The sequence below is a fragment of the Protobothrops mucrosquamatus genome, unplaced genomic scaffold (assembly GCF_001527695.2).
Source record: "Protobothrops mucrosquamatus isolate PMUCROS unplaced genomic scaffold, P.Mucros_1.0 scaffold852, whole genome shotgun sequence".
In the NCBI taxonomy this organism is placed as follows: Eukaryota; Metazoa; Chordata; class Lepidosauria; order Squamata; family Viperidae; genus Protobothrops; species Protobothrops mucrosquamatus.
In genome coordinates this window covers 176,852-191,058 of record NW_015387107.1, presented here as the reverse complement: position 1 = coordinate 191,058, position 14,207 = coordinate 176,852, and the positions used below count along the sequence as shown (strand labels likewise).

At 43.1% G+C, this 14,207-nt stretch overlaps 1 protein-coding gene across 1 annotated transcript in view; it reads left to right on the top strand.

The window, feature by feature from the left end:
* The first annotated feature begins 417 nt into the window (after window positions 1-417).
* Window positions 418-14,207, top strand: part of ADGRL1 (adhesion G protein-coupled receptor L1) — a 65,471-nt gene continuing 51,681 nt past the window's right edge. Inside the window, exons 1-2 of the mRNA XM_029284697.1 lie at window positions 418-1,010; window positions 11,353-11,569. Of these exons, the coding sequence (XP_029140530.1) occupies window positions 941-1,010; window positions 11,353-11,569 (287 nt within the window). The 5' untranslated portion in view covers window positions 418-940. The remainder of the gene's footprint in view (window positions 1,011-11,352; window positions 11,570-14,207) is intronic.

Here is a 14,207-nt window from a genome sequence, read left to right as displayed (position 1 = left end):
ACTAACTCCTTGTTTTAACTTTCTGAATTTTCCTCAGCTTTTTTTCTCTTCTTTCTTTTTTCAAATTCTTAATAAAATGTCATTTTAAAAAATGAAAACCACTGCAGTAAAAGCTCCTTAGCTTTCAAATATTAGAAACCTTACCGCTCACTGTTGCTTTGTTTCAAGAACTCAGAGGAGACGCGTCTCTAACTAACATCAGTCTTTGATAAACATTTGATTTGGAGGCATTCAGTGGAGGATACATTTACGTGGCCGTTGTTTTTGAAATTAAATAGGAGTATAAATAGCTGTGTTTTGTTGAAGACTCCTTGCAGGGATGTCTTAAGTTTTGAGATGTGTGAATGAGCAAGTGGGCGAAAACCCCCTGCAGAGAAACAAGTTCTCTTTTGGAAAACAGAGAGGTATAAGGAGAGAAACTGCTTCAAATGTTTTTACCATTTTCTAGCAATGGCCAGAAACGAATCTTTGTGGATTCCAACTACTTCTGTCTAGAGATATTGGTTTCACCTTATTGCACAATATGTTCTGATGAAAGTATTCTTAAGACAGTCTACTCTTTTGGGGTACATGTCCTTTGGATAAAAACAGTAATTCCGGTTCATTCTTTTGATTCTTGAAATATCCTCTTCTAGAGAGAATAGATAGGGTTTCATAAAAGGCTTCTAATTTTTCTGGGAAGAGATAGATATGTTAATCTGAAGGGCCAGAGAATGGAGAGGCTGATTGAGGACCACAAGGTGTATCCTTTAGAGCAGGAAAAATAATGTTAGCATGATTTCTATAGGAGGCAGATTAAGGACGGGGAGGTAATAACTCACCCCTGTGCTAATTCCTGATTCAAGTCTTCTCTTTTTCTGCCAGGCCTGCTGTGATTTACCCTCCTTGGGGATGAACAGAGTGCCTCCTGGTCGCTGACAACTCCAGCATTCACTGCAGGATGGCCCAGCTCATCCATGCCCTTTGGAGCCTGTGCATCACCACTGTCCTTGTCACATCAGCCACACAAGGTAAGGGCAGTGCTTTTTTTGTAAAAAAAAAAAAAAAAAAAAAAAAAAAGGTGCCGAAACTCACATACGTCATACAACCCGCCTTGCCTACCCTACAACAGACATGTCAAACACAAGGCCCAGGGGCCGGATGCGGCCCGCAAAGTGGTTTCATGTGGCCCGCAAAGCCATCCTGGAAACAGTGAGGGAACGGCCCCCACTGCCTTGGCCTTGGCCCAGGCCAGTCGGGATCCAATGTACAATTTTGTGGTGGCCATCTATGCTGAAACGCATTCAGTCTTAACTCCACAAGGCCATCTGGAAACAGTGAGGAACCAGCCCCTGCTGCGTTGGCCCCACCTCTTGGGTGCATGCTGGGAGGTGTCACCCTTTGTGAGGAATGAAGAAATGCACCATCACCTGGAAGTGGCCAGCAAATGGCCCTCACCTACTTCACATATCCGGCTTGATGTAGAGCTGGCCACGCCCACCCAGTAGGCCACACCCACTCCATCCATGCCCACCCAGTAGGCCGCACCCACCCTGGCTACACTCACCCGCCCCCCCGAGGGCAACCGCAATGCTGATGCGGCCCTCAATGAAATTAAGTTTGACACCCCTGCCCTACAAGGTTCCATCCAAAAAAGGTGTCGGAATTCCGTTCTGGGTGTTCTATGACAAAAAAAAAAGCCCTGCGTAAGGGGAACAGAGGATTGACATCCCTCAGGAAGGAGGACAGCTTCCAAAACAGGGCAGGCCTTGCAATGAATTAATTCATGAGCCTGCGCCACCCGATGCTAGAAAAAGCTGAGGAAGAGAGACATTTTCTTTTCTAGACAAAATTAAAAAATGTGAATTCTGTTGCAATTTCTGAAATAAAACCTTTTATTTTCCTTTCACAATAAACAGTAAAAAGAATTTTAGAATAGTGTTTAGCAACTTCCCTTGACAATGTCAAAATATTTTCTAATTAAGTACTAAAAATGGGACTGCTTTATTTAGAAATGCACAATGTTTACAGTTGAAATTTCTGTCTCTTTGTCTCCTGTATATAGGTACCTGATCAAATTGTATTTAATATCACATCTTCCTAACTAGTAAGAAGAGGCTACTTGCCTCTACTAATTGCAAAGGAGATCCTGGTACCATGGCAGTGCTCTGAATTCCAGTTCTAAGGTCCTGGGGTGGGAAAACATGAGCAGCAAAATGGATGAGCATGCTAACATTATAAATCTTGTAAGCAAATAACCTGAAGCTGTTTTTGGGAGACCTAGTTCTAGAAATAGATGGTTAGATATGCTCATTGTGGGGTAACACATTTTTCTGCAAAATTAGCAGGCTATTTTGGTGCTCATACTAAATTTATACACCTGGAAGGTTTTTGGACATTTTTAGCAACTACTATGACTGCTATCTTTTTTTTTTTCTGGTAGGCATCCCTTACTTGTAAGAAGCATAGAAAAAGTGAACATTAAGAAGGAAACCTTGTCTAGCAATGAGTTTCCAACCAAAGCCTTTTTAGACAGCTGAAAAGAACTGTCTGGTAAGAGAATCCGGAGGAAAAAAAGAGACCAAGTTTTTTTTATTATCAAATCTTGGACAAGGCAGATGGGGAGAAAAATAACTACTCTTGTTCCTCAGCTGATGCCTATCTTCTGTTTTTATGCTTGTTGAGCCTTCCAGTCATGTTTCTTTTCATCTTGGCAAATGAAAAATCAACAAATATTTTAGCTCATCCTGTCATACACATTTTCCCCACATTAGAGCAGCTTTCTCAGATTTGGCACCCTCCACATATGTTGGGCATTCCGGTAAGGATGACTGAAATTGTAGTCCATTGCAGTACATCTAAAAATCCTAGATGGGATAAAGTTGGAAAACAAATAGGTTGATTATTAATACATTTCAACTTTTGGCTAGGTATTAATTGCTTTCCAAAATACCCTCACATGTTGCTCATACATGTGATATACGATCAGTGTACAGTGGATATTAAGAACAGGAATCCTGGTTATCAGAATAACAATTGGAAGGGATCTTGGAGATCTTCTAATCCAACCTCTGCTCAGGCAGGAGACTCTATCATTCCAGACAAATGGCTACCCAGTCTCTTCTTAAAAGCTTCCAATGATGAAGCACCCATAATTTCTGGAGGCAAGTTATTCCACTGGCTAATTTTTCTTGTTATCAGGAATCTTGGAGGTCTTCTAATCCAACCTCCTGTTCAAGCAAGAGACCCTATACCAGTGATGGCGAACCTTTTAGAGACCGAGTGCCCAAAAACCTGCCCCCGCTCCACCTCCTATCCTGCCTACTCCGCCCCTGCCTGCTCCCTGCCACAGCAGATCGCCCAGGTAGCCCTGCAGCGCCATGGCAGCCATGCCCTCCGCCCACACCCTGCAGCATCATCTACACGCTATGGAGCGCGACAGTGGAGTCTTGTCCCTGCTGCCCAGCTATCCCCTTGGCTGCACTGCTCCGTGTATGCCACACCCGGGGGTGACTCTCCTCCAGGGGGGCTGCTGGGGAGGAGGGGGCTGCGAGGGAGGCAGGGCTGGGGTGACGGCGTGCGTGCCCACAGAGAGGGCTCCGAGTGCCGCCTCTGGCACGTGTGCCATAGGTTCGCCACCACTGCCCTATACCATTCCAGGCAAGTGGCTATCCAGTCTCTTCTTAAAAGATTCCCCTCAAGTTCTGGAGGCAGGTTGTTCCACTGGTTAATTATTCTAACTGTCAGGAAGTTGCTCCTTAGTTCTAGGTTGGTTCTCTCCTTGATTAGTTTCCACCCATTGCTTCTTGTCTTCTTCAGCTTTGGCCTGTCCCCATAGATTTTACGTCTTTCACATCCCCATAACTGTCTGAACAGGGACTGGCATGCAGAAAAGTGCAGTAAAAGTTATCAGCTTGGTTTCAAAGAAAAAGGGGAAAATGGGTGAGGATGTAACAGGTGCTCCTTAGAATAAGGTATGATTTCCTATCATTCTTTGTATTTAGTCCTGCTTACATTAAATGGGGAGGAGACTGTTCTTCAGTGATTATATGGCATTTCCACATTCAATTTTATGTAATTTTAAGTATTTTCTGCTTTTGGAAACAGACATCCCATATCCCTCAAGTACTATTTCAACTCTACGGTTCCTAGAGGGGAAGGAGTGGCAGAAGAAGTTTTATTATTTTTTTAAAAAATGGATCCACTTATCACCATCTGCCTCATATTTTAATCTTTTAGACTGGTGATTTTCACTAGTGAGAATAGAGTTGATTAGAAGTCTCAGACTCCTGCCAAGAGAAGAATGGGCATCCACAGTCTGAGAGTACAGGGTGACTATATTTGTCTAGATCAGGCAACCTCTTTTATGACTCATGGACTTCAACTCCCAGAATTCCTGAGTCAGGAATAAAAGAGCCAAGGTTGCCTACCCCTGGTCTAGATCAGGGGTATCAAACTCAATTTCATTGAGGGCCGCATCAGCATTGCGATTGCCCTCGGGAGGCCGGACGGGTGTGGCCAGGATGGGTGCAGCCTACTGGGTGGGCGTGGACAGAGTGGGTGTGGCCTACTGGGTGGGCGTGGCCAGCTCTACATCATTCGCGTCAAGGGTGCCTGTGAGGGCCTGGGCTGAAGTGGGACAGATATGAAGGTCTCTGGCAGAAGGGGGTGGGACCAGGCAAGTGCCAAGGCATGGTCCACTGGAGGAGCCTCACTGTTCCTCTCAGGCCATGCAGGGAGGGTTGGATGATGGCACGGGCTGCCCAGAGCCCTGGGCAGCAGAGGTCAAATGCCCAGCGTGGCCCTTGAGCACCCATGGCACCAAGCCCAGCCCCACTTCCCCAAAGGGGCGCCCAGCTGCACTTACCTCCTCCTCAAGGCTGCTGCTGCTGTGTTTGCTCTCCTTAGCCAGGTTGCTCATGATGGGTACAAGGGCAAAGTCAGAGGGAGGCCCATTCCCTCTCCATGGGAGGAGACCCAGCTTTGTATCCAAAGCTTCCTTAGCAATAGGATGGGAGACTCCAGGATAGGCCTGGAGGAGGGGGCAAGGGGATGGTAAAAGGGCAGCAGGGCAGGACTAAGGCAGGACTTCCCTCAGACCTTCCCTCTCCTTCTTTCCTTCCTTCCTTCCTAAGTACAGAGTGGTGGGAAAATATTTGAGATGGGGGAGGGAGAAAAATAGGCAATAAACGCAGCTCAGCATGCACCCAGGGTGCGGGGCCGATGCGGCAGGGGCTGGTTCCTCGCTGTTTCCAGACGGCCTTGTGGAGCTAGGACTGAATGCATTTCAGCATAGATGGCCACCACAAAATTGTACATTGGCTCCCGGCTGGCCTGGTAGTGGTAGTGTCAGTTTGTATGCCTAAGTAAAGAATTTGAGGTAGTCTCACTTTCCCATTTGCACCTGTATGCTTTTCACTTGACAATTTGGATTCTGGAAAAAAATAAGAAAACTGCTTTAAAATAGGCTTGGTCATTATAATACTGAGTACATGCAACTTGTTAAAGCCTTTCTGATGTCTACTCTAGTTGTTTGTTTTAGTATCATAGTCAGATGCTTTGACTGTGAGTTGATAATTGTTACCTACCCTGAGCCTTTCAAATATTGAAAACTTTTATGAAACAATAAACAAAACTGAAGAAATATTTATTAGAATCATTATATCTAAGTCTTGTCTTTTGTGAAAAGATTTGAATGCCAAAGGCAGATTATTATGGGAGTTTTCAAACTCTGTGAGTTTTCTTAGGTTTCTGTATGAAAGATTTTAAATGAGAGATAAAGCTGGAGAACCCTTCTCCCATGCATCAGAAAGAGAACCTTAACTTAGTTTAAAACAGGAAATCTTTTTGGAAACAAACCTTAAATCAGTTTTAAATCATGGACTCAAAGGCCTGTGTTTTAAATCAAGATCCTTGCTTAGTATATAAAGCTATAACCAGATTAAAATGAAATTTCTTTTATATTCCTCTTGCTATCAGAAAAAAATTTCTTTGGCATTCACTGAGCAAGAGATGTGAACCTATCCAAATGTAGCATGTAACTCAATGTGGCGTATGAACAAGTTTATTTTAATTAGTTCAACAGACCATGGGTAAAACCTTAATTTTAAAAGAAATCTTGACCATCTCTTTCAGAATGGGTTGGGGCCACAACTTTCTTTTAGTTTGAGTGAAAAAAATGGCTGCCTTAAGAAACTACAAGTCTTAAGCCTGCTAGACAATAAAACAAAGCTAAAGACAATTGAAACAATAGAGGGGGAAAGAAGAAAGTCCCAAACCAAATTAAAATTACCTCATATGTATAAAAGAACCAAAAAGAAACTGTAACCAAAGTTATGCTGAAAAAGCAGCTTTTGCAGCCTTGCAGAATGCAACGGCTGGGCCCAAGCATACCTTTGGGGGAAGCATGCTCCTAGCTGTGGAGAACTTTGAAGGTAATAACTATCACTTTGAAATGGACATGGAGGTAGTGAGTAACTACACTGTACACAAATATGTAACCACAAAAAAATAACCTGTGTACTGTTGCAAGAAAGCAGACGGTACTAATGAGATTTCTGTCTTATCCAGTTTGTTGTGAGATGTGAGCATTTTACTTTTCTAAAGAAAGTTCTAGCAGAGGTGGTTTCACCATAAATCTTCCAAACTGTCCCAAATCAGGGCTTTTCTGTTCTCTGCTTTTCACTTCAAGGATGGTTCTGTAATGGTGGCTGTTTTTGGTACTTCATGTCTTACAGCTCTTTGACAACAGCCTGGCACTTGGAAGGTGCTTAAAGCCAAACCTAGCCTTTGTGTATGTGTATGTGTGGGGGTGAGGTGTCTGTGTCTGTGTGTGTGTCTCTAAACAAAACCAGATGTGCAGTAATGCTTGGCTCATAATTTGCATGACTGATCTTGAGACCCAAATAGAAAAGGCTAATGGCCATCTGTGTTGCACATAAAACAACAGTGGACAGAAACATAATTGGCACCTAGGAGGACAGTAGAAACCAATAAAAATCCAGATTCTTCCCCCATTTTTATTCAATAAATAATCTTGGACAAATAATCCTGAATGGCCACGATTTCTGTCATCCATCATCTGAAAGTCAGCAAGTCATAAAGACACCAAGGTATGGGTGATTCCTTGAGCACGAAGGTCTTTGCATTCTGTGATGAATAGAGTCAATTCATGTCAATTAAATCTTCCTGACCATCTTCCTGTCCAGTTTTACCTTTCTGCCCAATTCCCATTCTGGTATATCTTTTCTTATGTGTCCACAGTGAGAGTTAAGCATCCATAGGCATTCTGGAGTGGAAATGCAGCCTCCTGTAGCTAAACCAGATAGATGTCAACGTTGTGGTGAAGGGGGAAAGAAAAAGCAAGGCTAGAAATGATGAGAAAAGGAGTAAGAGTAAAAAGGGAAGTTACAATCACTGGAAAGCAGTTACTAAAAATATGCATATCTTCGCACACCACCCTCAGGATTCTCAGGTTCACATTTGGAGATGAAAGTTAATTCTTTAGGACTCCAAACCTTGGAAGAGTCAGCCTATGTGAAGAAGAAGTAAATCCTAATCTGCCACTTAGAGACGCTTCATATTTGTTCATAATTGTCATTTTAGCTATCCTTCATTCTTGCTGTGGGGAAGTGAAACAAGAGTCCAGCTAGGCCGAAAGGAAAGGAAAGGAAATTAGACCAAAGAAGCATGAGGGCTGGCATTGTCACTGCAGACCATTGTCACACACACTGCTGGAGCCTTTAAAGCTTCTGACACAGATATTTGGGGTTTTGAGCTAGCAACAGTACCCAACTCTGTGATCATCTTTCTATTCAAAATCACAGCCATCTAGCAAAAACTGTAGTAAAGGCAGCTAATGGAATGAGGAGGTGGAAAGAAAGATTCCTCCAAAATATGATGCCCGTGAAGTGTTTAGCAAAGGCTCTGATCACACAGGACCAATGGAGGGGGGAGTGAGTGTGAATTGTTAAGACATTAAGTATACCATCCCTTTAAGCTTAATTCTCCACTGCGGCAGAGGACATCGTTGTGTTGGCTGTGTTGAAGCTGCAAGCCAGCCTCTGTTTGGTAGACTCTGGGTAGGAAGGATCTTGTTCTTCACTTCAGGCTTGCCAATTATTTGGGGGTGAAGGAAGGACTCACTGGAGAAGGGCCTAATGCTGGGAAAGATTGAGGGCGACAGAAGAAGGGGACGACAGAGAGTGAGGTGGCTGGATGGAGTCACTGAAGCAGTAGGCGTGAGCTTCAATGGACTCCAGAAGATGGTAGAGGACAGGAAGGCCTGGAGGAACGTTGTCCACGTGGTCGCGATGGGTCGGACACGACTTCGCAATTAACAACAACAAACTGATACCCACAATTAGGCATCTCTGCCATTTGAAACCAAATCAGCGCCATAGCCTTAGCAATTGCAAACACATTAAGATGCAGTTGGGAGGCTGTGGTCCTCATTGAAGAGAGCTTCTCCCTAGGTTACCGGTGTGAAAATTCATGGCTTTGACAACTAATTTTCTACTGGAACCCAGCTCCTTCATCCCTTTTTCACTTACTGTCTTCCACTGGTATTGCTATTCTCAGTTGCCCTGGGTTTTTTTTTCCAGCTCCGACCTTCTCTTGTCTGCTGGGCTCTCCCCACATCTCAAACACCAGCGCCAGGCTGTACTAGTTAGTTACTCAGCTAATGGTTTAATTACAGACTGCCTCCACAGGGCTCTTCCATTAACCCAGCAAGGGGGAAGGAAAAATTACACAAAGAGCATCTATGACATGCTTGCTTTCTAGCCCCCCCCCCTCTTATCTTCCCTTTGAAGTCCTGAGTGCCACTAATGTGTGCTTCCCACTAGAAGCTTTGACAGTTGTCCTTGCAGTCAAATGCAGGAACCTCTTGGCTGATTAGAACAACCAGCAAGGAAGAAATAAGCCCAAAAGGAATGCAGATGTTCTGCCAGATGGGGCCATAACATGCCCCCAAGCAACCCTTGCTAAAACTCTTCCTGCCATTTTTTACCTGGTGATGCACTATCACCTTCCTATCCTCTCCTTGGGAGACAGGGAGAAGGGAAAATGGACACCTTAGCTAATGTGAGACAGATTATGGAGGCTAAAACAGCTGGAAAGAAGGTAGGGCCAAGCAAATAGATCTCTGAACAACTGGGACATTTCGTCCTGGATGATGCTGTGGAAAACCATGATGTAGTCATCAGTTCACATGCAAAAGTATTTTAGGTCATACAAGTGTTTTGTTGCTATCCTACCTTTTTGTCAAGCTCTTGTCCTTGTTAGTCATCCCTTGAAGGGATTATGAAAAAAGCTAATACAATCCTTGGTTGTATAAACAGAGGCATAGAATCAAAATTACATTAAGTATTAATACCGCTTTATAAATCCTTAGTAAGACCATACCAGGATTACTGCATCCAGTTTTGGTCACTGCATTGCAAAAAAGATGCTGAGACTTTGGAAAAAGTGCAAAGAAGAGCAGCCAAGATGATTAAGGGCCTGGAGACAAAAACATATGAGGAATGGTTGCAGAATTGGGTATGGCCAGTCTAGAGAAAAGAAGGACTAGGGCTGACATGATAGCAGTATTCCAGTATTTGAGAGGCTACCACAAGGAGGAAGGGTCAATTTATTTTCCAAAGCATCAGAAGGCAAGACAAGAAACAATGGATGAAAACTACTCAAGGAGAAAAGGAACCTGGAGTTAAGGAGAAACCTCCTAACAGTGAGGACAATTAACCAGTGGAACAGCTTGCCTTCAGAAATCATGACCGCTCCATCACTGGAGGTTTTTAAGAAGAGACTAGACAGTCAATTGTCTGAAATGATATAGGGCAGGGGTAGGCAACCTTGTCTCTTTTATGACTCGTGGACTTCAGCTCCCAGAATTCCTGAGCCAGCATGGCTCAAGAATTCTGGGAGCTGAAGTCCACGAGTCATAAAAGAGCCAAGGTTGCCTATCCCTGGTATAGGGTCTCCTGTTTGAGCAGGGGGTTAGACTAGAAGACCTCCAATGTCCCTTCCAGCTCTATTCTGATTGGTTGAATGCATACTATAGTGCTGCATCTTACCTTTCAGCAATTCTGACCAAAAATGAGAGCAGCAGCACCTGCCAGGTAAGAAGTAACACTACTTCATCCTTCTAGTTTATCATTCAGAGGACAGAGAACTATAGTGCAAAAAGGTGACCTGTTGATCATCTGTGAAGAGTCATCTCCTTTTTGAGACAGCTATTGTTGTAACTGGAACATCACATGATGTTAGTATGCAGTTTCAGCAAATTTACAATGAAGAAATCTTTGGGATAAAGGTAGTCATTGAAGATAGCTAGATATTCCAAAGCACAGGAAGGATGAATGTTGATGAGGGGGAAAAATGGTTAAAAGGGTGGAGCTTGTGTGTGAGAGTGAACATTTTTATGTAGCATTTCCAGGAACAGCTGGGCCCAGGACATTCTCTTTCCCACGACTTTTTACCTCATATAGAAAGATTTCTAAAATAAATACTTAACCACAATTCTCTGATGACTAGGAACTAGTTCCAAAAATCTAACTATTCGGAATAGATGCTTGGTGTCACTGTCTCTTTGGCTTATAGCGATGGTGACAGAATTCTGCAATGGTGGACTTCCAGCTCAGTGTCCATTGTTATCTTTTCCCATCCCTCTTTAACAAAAATAAACAAACATCTAGCACGAATCTTTCTGGAAACTTTCCTAATGGCATGTTTGGCCTTCAAATGGTTTTTCCTCTTGTTTACTTCCCACCTCCACCTCTTCAGTCTCACAAAACCTTGCAAGATTCAAAAGGATTGTAAAGAATTTTCTCAGACCCTTTTCTCAGCTGCTGTCTCTAAAGTGGGTGGTGTGGGAAGCCAAGAGCTTTATGAAAAACATGTCTGGGTTTTTAAAGACATACCTGCCTGAATCTGTAGAGTTTAGGTGGGATATGCAGCTCAGCCCCACAAATAGGAGCCAGTGGTTTTTCTTTTTCTTTTTACTTCTTGGGTGGTGCAAGGACACACATAGCTTCACATTTAAAACCTACCCAGATGTGCCACAGTGGAGGTATAAAGGATTCCAGATCCCTACTATTCTCATCAAGGACTGAAACTGAAAACAAAAGATGTGGAAAAAGATGGTGCAGGTCCCAAGCAAAATATAAGAGAAACTATAAGAGAAAAATAAAATTCTGATTTATCTATCTCCTGTTCTGTGTAGCATGGAAAATAACCATAGGCCTTTTAGGCTTTGGTCTCATTGAATACTTAAACAGGGGAGAAAATTACAGCCAGCAATCAGGAGATGGAATCGGATTTCAGGACTGGGTTGCATACTAACCTGTTTTCTTACTCTCTCATTTCTTATTCCAGCAGGCCTAAGCCGTGCCGGCTTACCCTTTGGTCTGGTTCGGCGGGAACTGGCATGCGAGGGCTATCCTATTGAGCTGCGTTGCCCAGGCAGTGATGTCATCATGGTGGAGAATGCTAACTATGGCCGCACAGATGACAAGATCTGTGATGCTGACCCCTTCCAGATGGAGAATGTCCAGTGCTATCTGCCGGACGCCTTCAAAATCATGTCCCAACGGTAAATGGCTTCATAGGTCTCCAGGAAATATTGTGGAGCAATCCCTCTTTCATAATCTTTCTCTCTGTCATGCTAGTAAATACAAAAAAATAATATTGTAGAGATGGAGAAGTTGCAAAAAAGCAAAATCTGAGCAGTTTTGCAATTAAATGACTTAAAAATAACAGTGAGGAGTATAATTATACTGATGTACAATGATAAAATTGTGGCACATGGACTTTTGTTAACTCTCACACAATACTGGAATTCAGGGTGACTCTCTGAAGCAAAATGCAAGGAATCTGTTCTTTATTGTACGGAAGAACCTTACAATACCAAGGGGTATTCTATATGCCTCCTGATCATTTGAAAGTAAAGGTGGAATTTAATATTATCATCATCATCATCATTGTCATCTTCTTCTTCATCATCATCATGTAGTATAGCTACAGTCATATGCTAGTTGTGTTTGGTTCAGTTTAGCAAGGTTTTCTGCAACTAGATTTCACATAATGAACCCTGCATGAAATTAAAAGGAAATCCACTTAACAATCTTCAGCTTACTGAAGACGTTTGAAAATCTGTTTCATTATAGATACCGTAGCCCACTTTGTCCAGGAGAAGCTAATAAAAGACAGAACGTGCATATGTTTTGAAGTAAATGAGCAGAAAGGGTTGGGTGAGTGGGTCACCTCAAACAGAATAAATTACAAAGGACACTTTGGAATTCACAGCACTGAAAATGACAACTGCTCAACTATTCAAATCTCAGCCAGTCTACCTTCATTGTTTTGACCCTAAAATAATTCAAGTTTATACAAGCCATCAACTATTCTATTTATTATTCCTGATTAAAAATTCCCTGAAGTCTCCACATATTCCATTATGTATACAGGTCAGGTATTCACAGACTTTCCAGGAAATCTTTCCATCTATGTAGTTTGACAAGGTAACTACTTTAATGAGAAATAGTGTGGATAGAATCCATCTCGACTTCAGCGATGCTTCTGACAAGGTTCCCCAGGACATTCTCATTGACAAGTGGGATTTGGATGGCATTAGATAAGGGAGCTCTAGAACCGGCTGGCTAACTGCGCTCAGTATTAATGGCTCTAGATCAAGTTAGAGAGCAGTAGCCAGGCAGGACCAGCAAGGATTTGTCTCAAGACAGTACTATTAACATTTTTATTAATGACCTGGGCAATAGGATTGGTGGGCTACTTCTCAAATTCATTTAAGAAACAACATCAGGAGGTCTGGTCAACCCTTAAGGAACAATTGCAATCTAATATGCACAAGTTGGAAGACTGGACTCCCTGTCCTTCAACAGGGAGAAAAGTAAGGTATTATATTTAGGGAGGGAAAATTCCATGGACATATAGAAGATGGTTTGGAAGCAGTATGTCAGATAATGACTTGGGTGTGATCAGTGACAATAAGCCATGAGCCACCAGGGTGGATATGGCAACTAAAAAGATTAATGCAGTTCTGGACTGCTTTAGAAGTAGCATTGTTTCAAAGATGCCTGAAGATCTTATTCCCCTTTGCTCTGCACTACTTAGAGCAGCGGTTCTCAACCTATGGGTCGCGACCCCATTTGGGGTCGATCGACCATTTCACGGGGGTCGCCAAGCAAGGCTGTCCGCCATTTTTTTCCCCTTTTCCGGCGGGTGCCTTACCTCCCTTGAGCTGGGCCAGCTGGTGGTCAGCCTGCTCCGTCTCTGCCGCTTGCCAGCTACGCCTCGGCCGGGGCAGGGGGCGGAACCACGCATGCGCGGCGCTCCCGGGCAGGGAAAGTCCTCGACTTACGACCGGTTGGGTAGTCCTCGACTTACGACCGGTTTAGTCCTCAACTTACGACCGGTTTAGTCCTCAACTTACGACCGGTTGGGGGTCGCGGCATTAAAAAGTCCTGGGCACTACATTTCCAGAATATTGACTGGTTAGAACAGTGGTTCTCAACATTTTCTTCACCACAGACTCTCTTTAAATACCTTTTATGGCCACAGATCATGGCCACCAAGACCTAACTCAAGATTTAAGTTACGGTATGTCATTTTTTCAAGCCTTCATGGACCACAGATTGGGAACCACCAAGTTAGAACATAATCCAGAGGAGAATGACAAGAATGATACAGGTATTTGAAGACATAACTTTCATGAGGACAGATTGAAGGAATTTGGGATAGACAGTCTGGAGAGAAAAAAACAAGATAGCAGTATTTAGGTATACAAAAGGTGCCAAACGGAAGATGGTTAGCAACTGTTTTTTCATTGCCATAGAGATTAGGACGCATCTAGTTGCTATTGTTAGTGCATTGTGTAGCAGGATGACATGTGGTCAAAACATAAGGCTCCCAATTGTCTTCAGGCAAGTGAGAGATGAAGTGTCCATTTAGTGAGCTGCAGCATCTGTCATTCCTTTTCCCTAAACGGAAACCAAGTGAAATTTAGATCTGGTTGTAAAATATACAGCATGACCATCAGTGTAAACTTGGGCAAGTGATATTGAATTCTGACGACACAACTTTTCTTTTACTTTCTTTCTTTTCCATGGCTTTATTTAAATTCTTTGTTCTTTTTAAATGTGCTTAAGTGGAATATCTGCTACAATATATGAAATACATAATTTTGTTTGAGAGCCAGTTTGCAGTAGTAG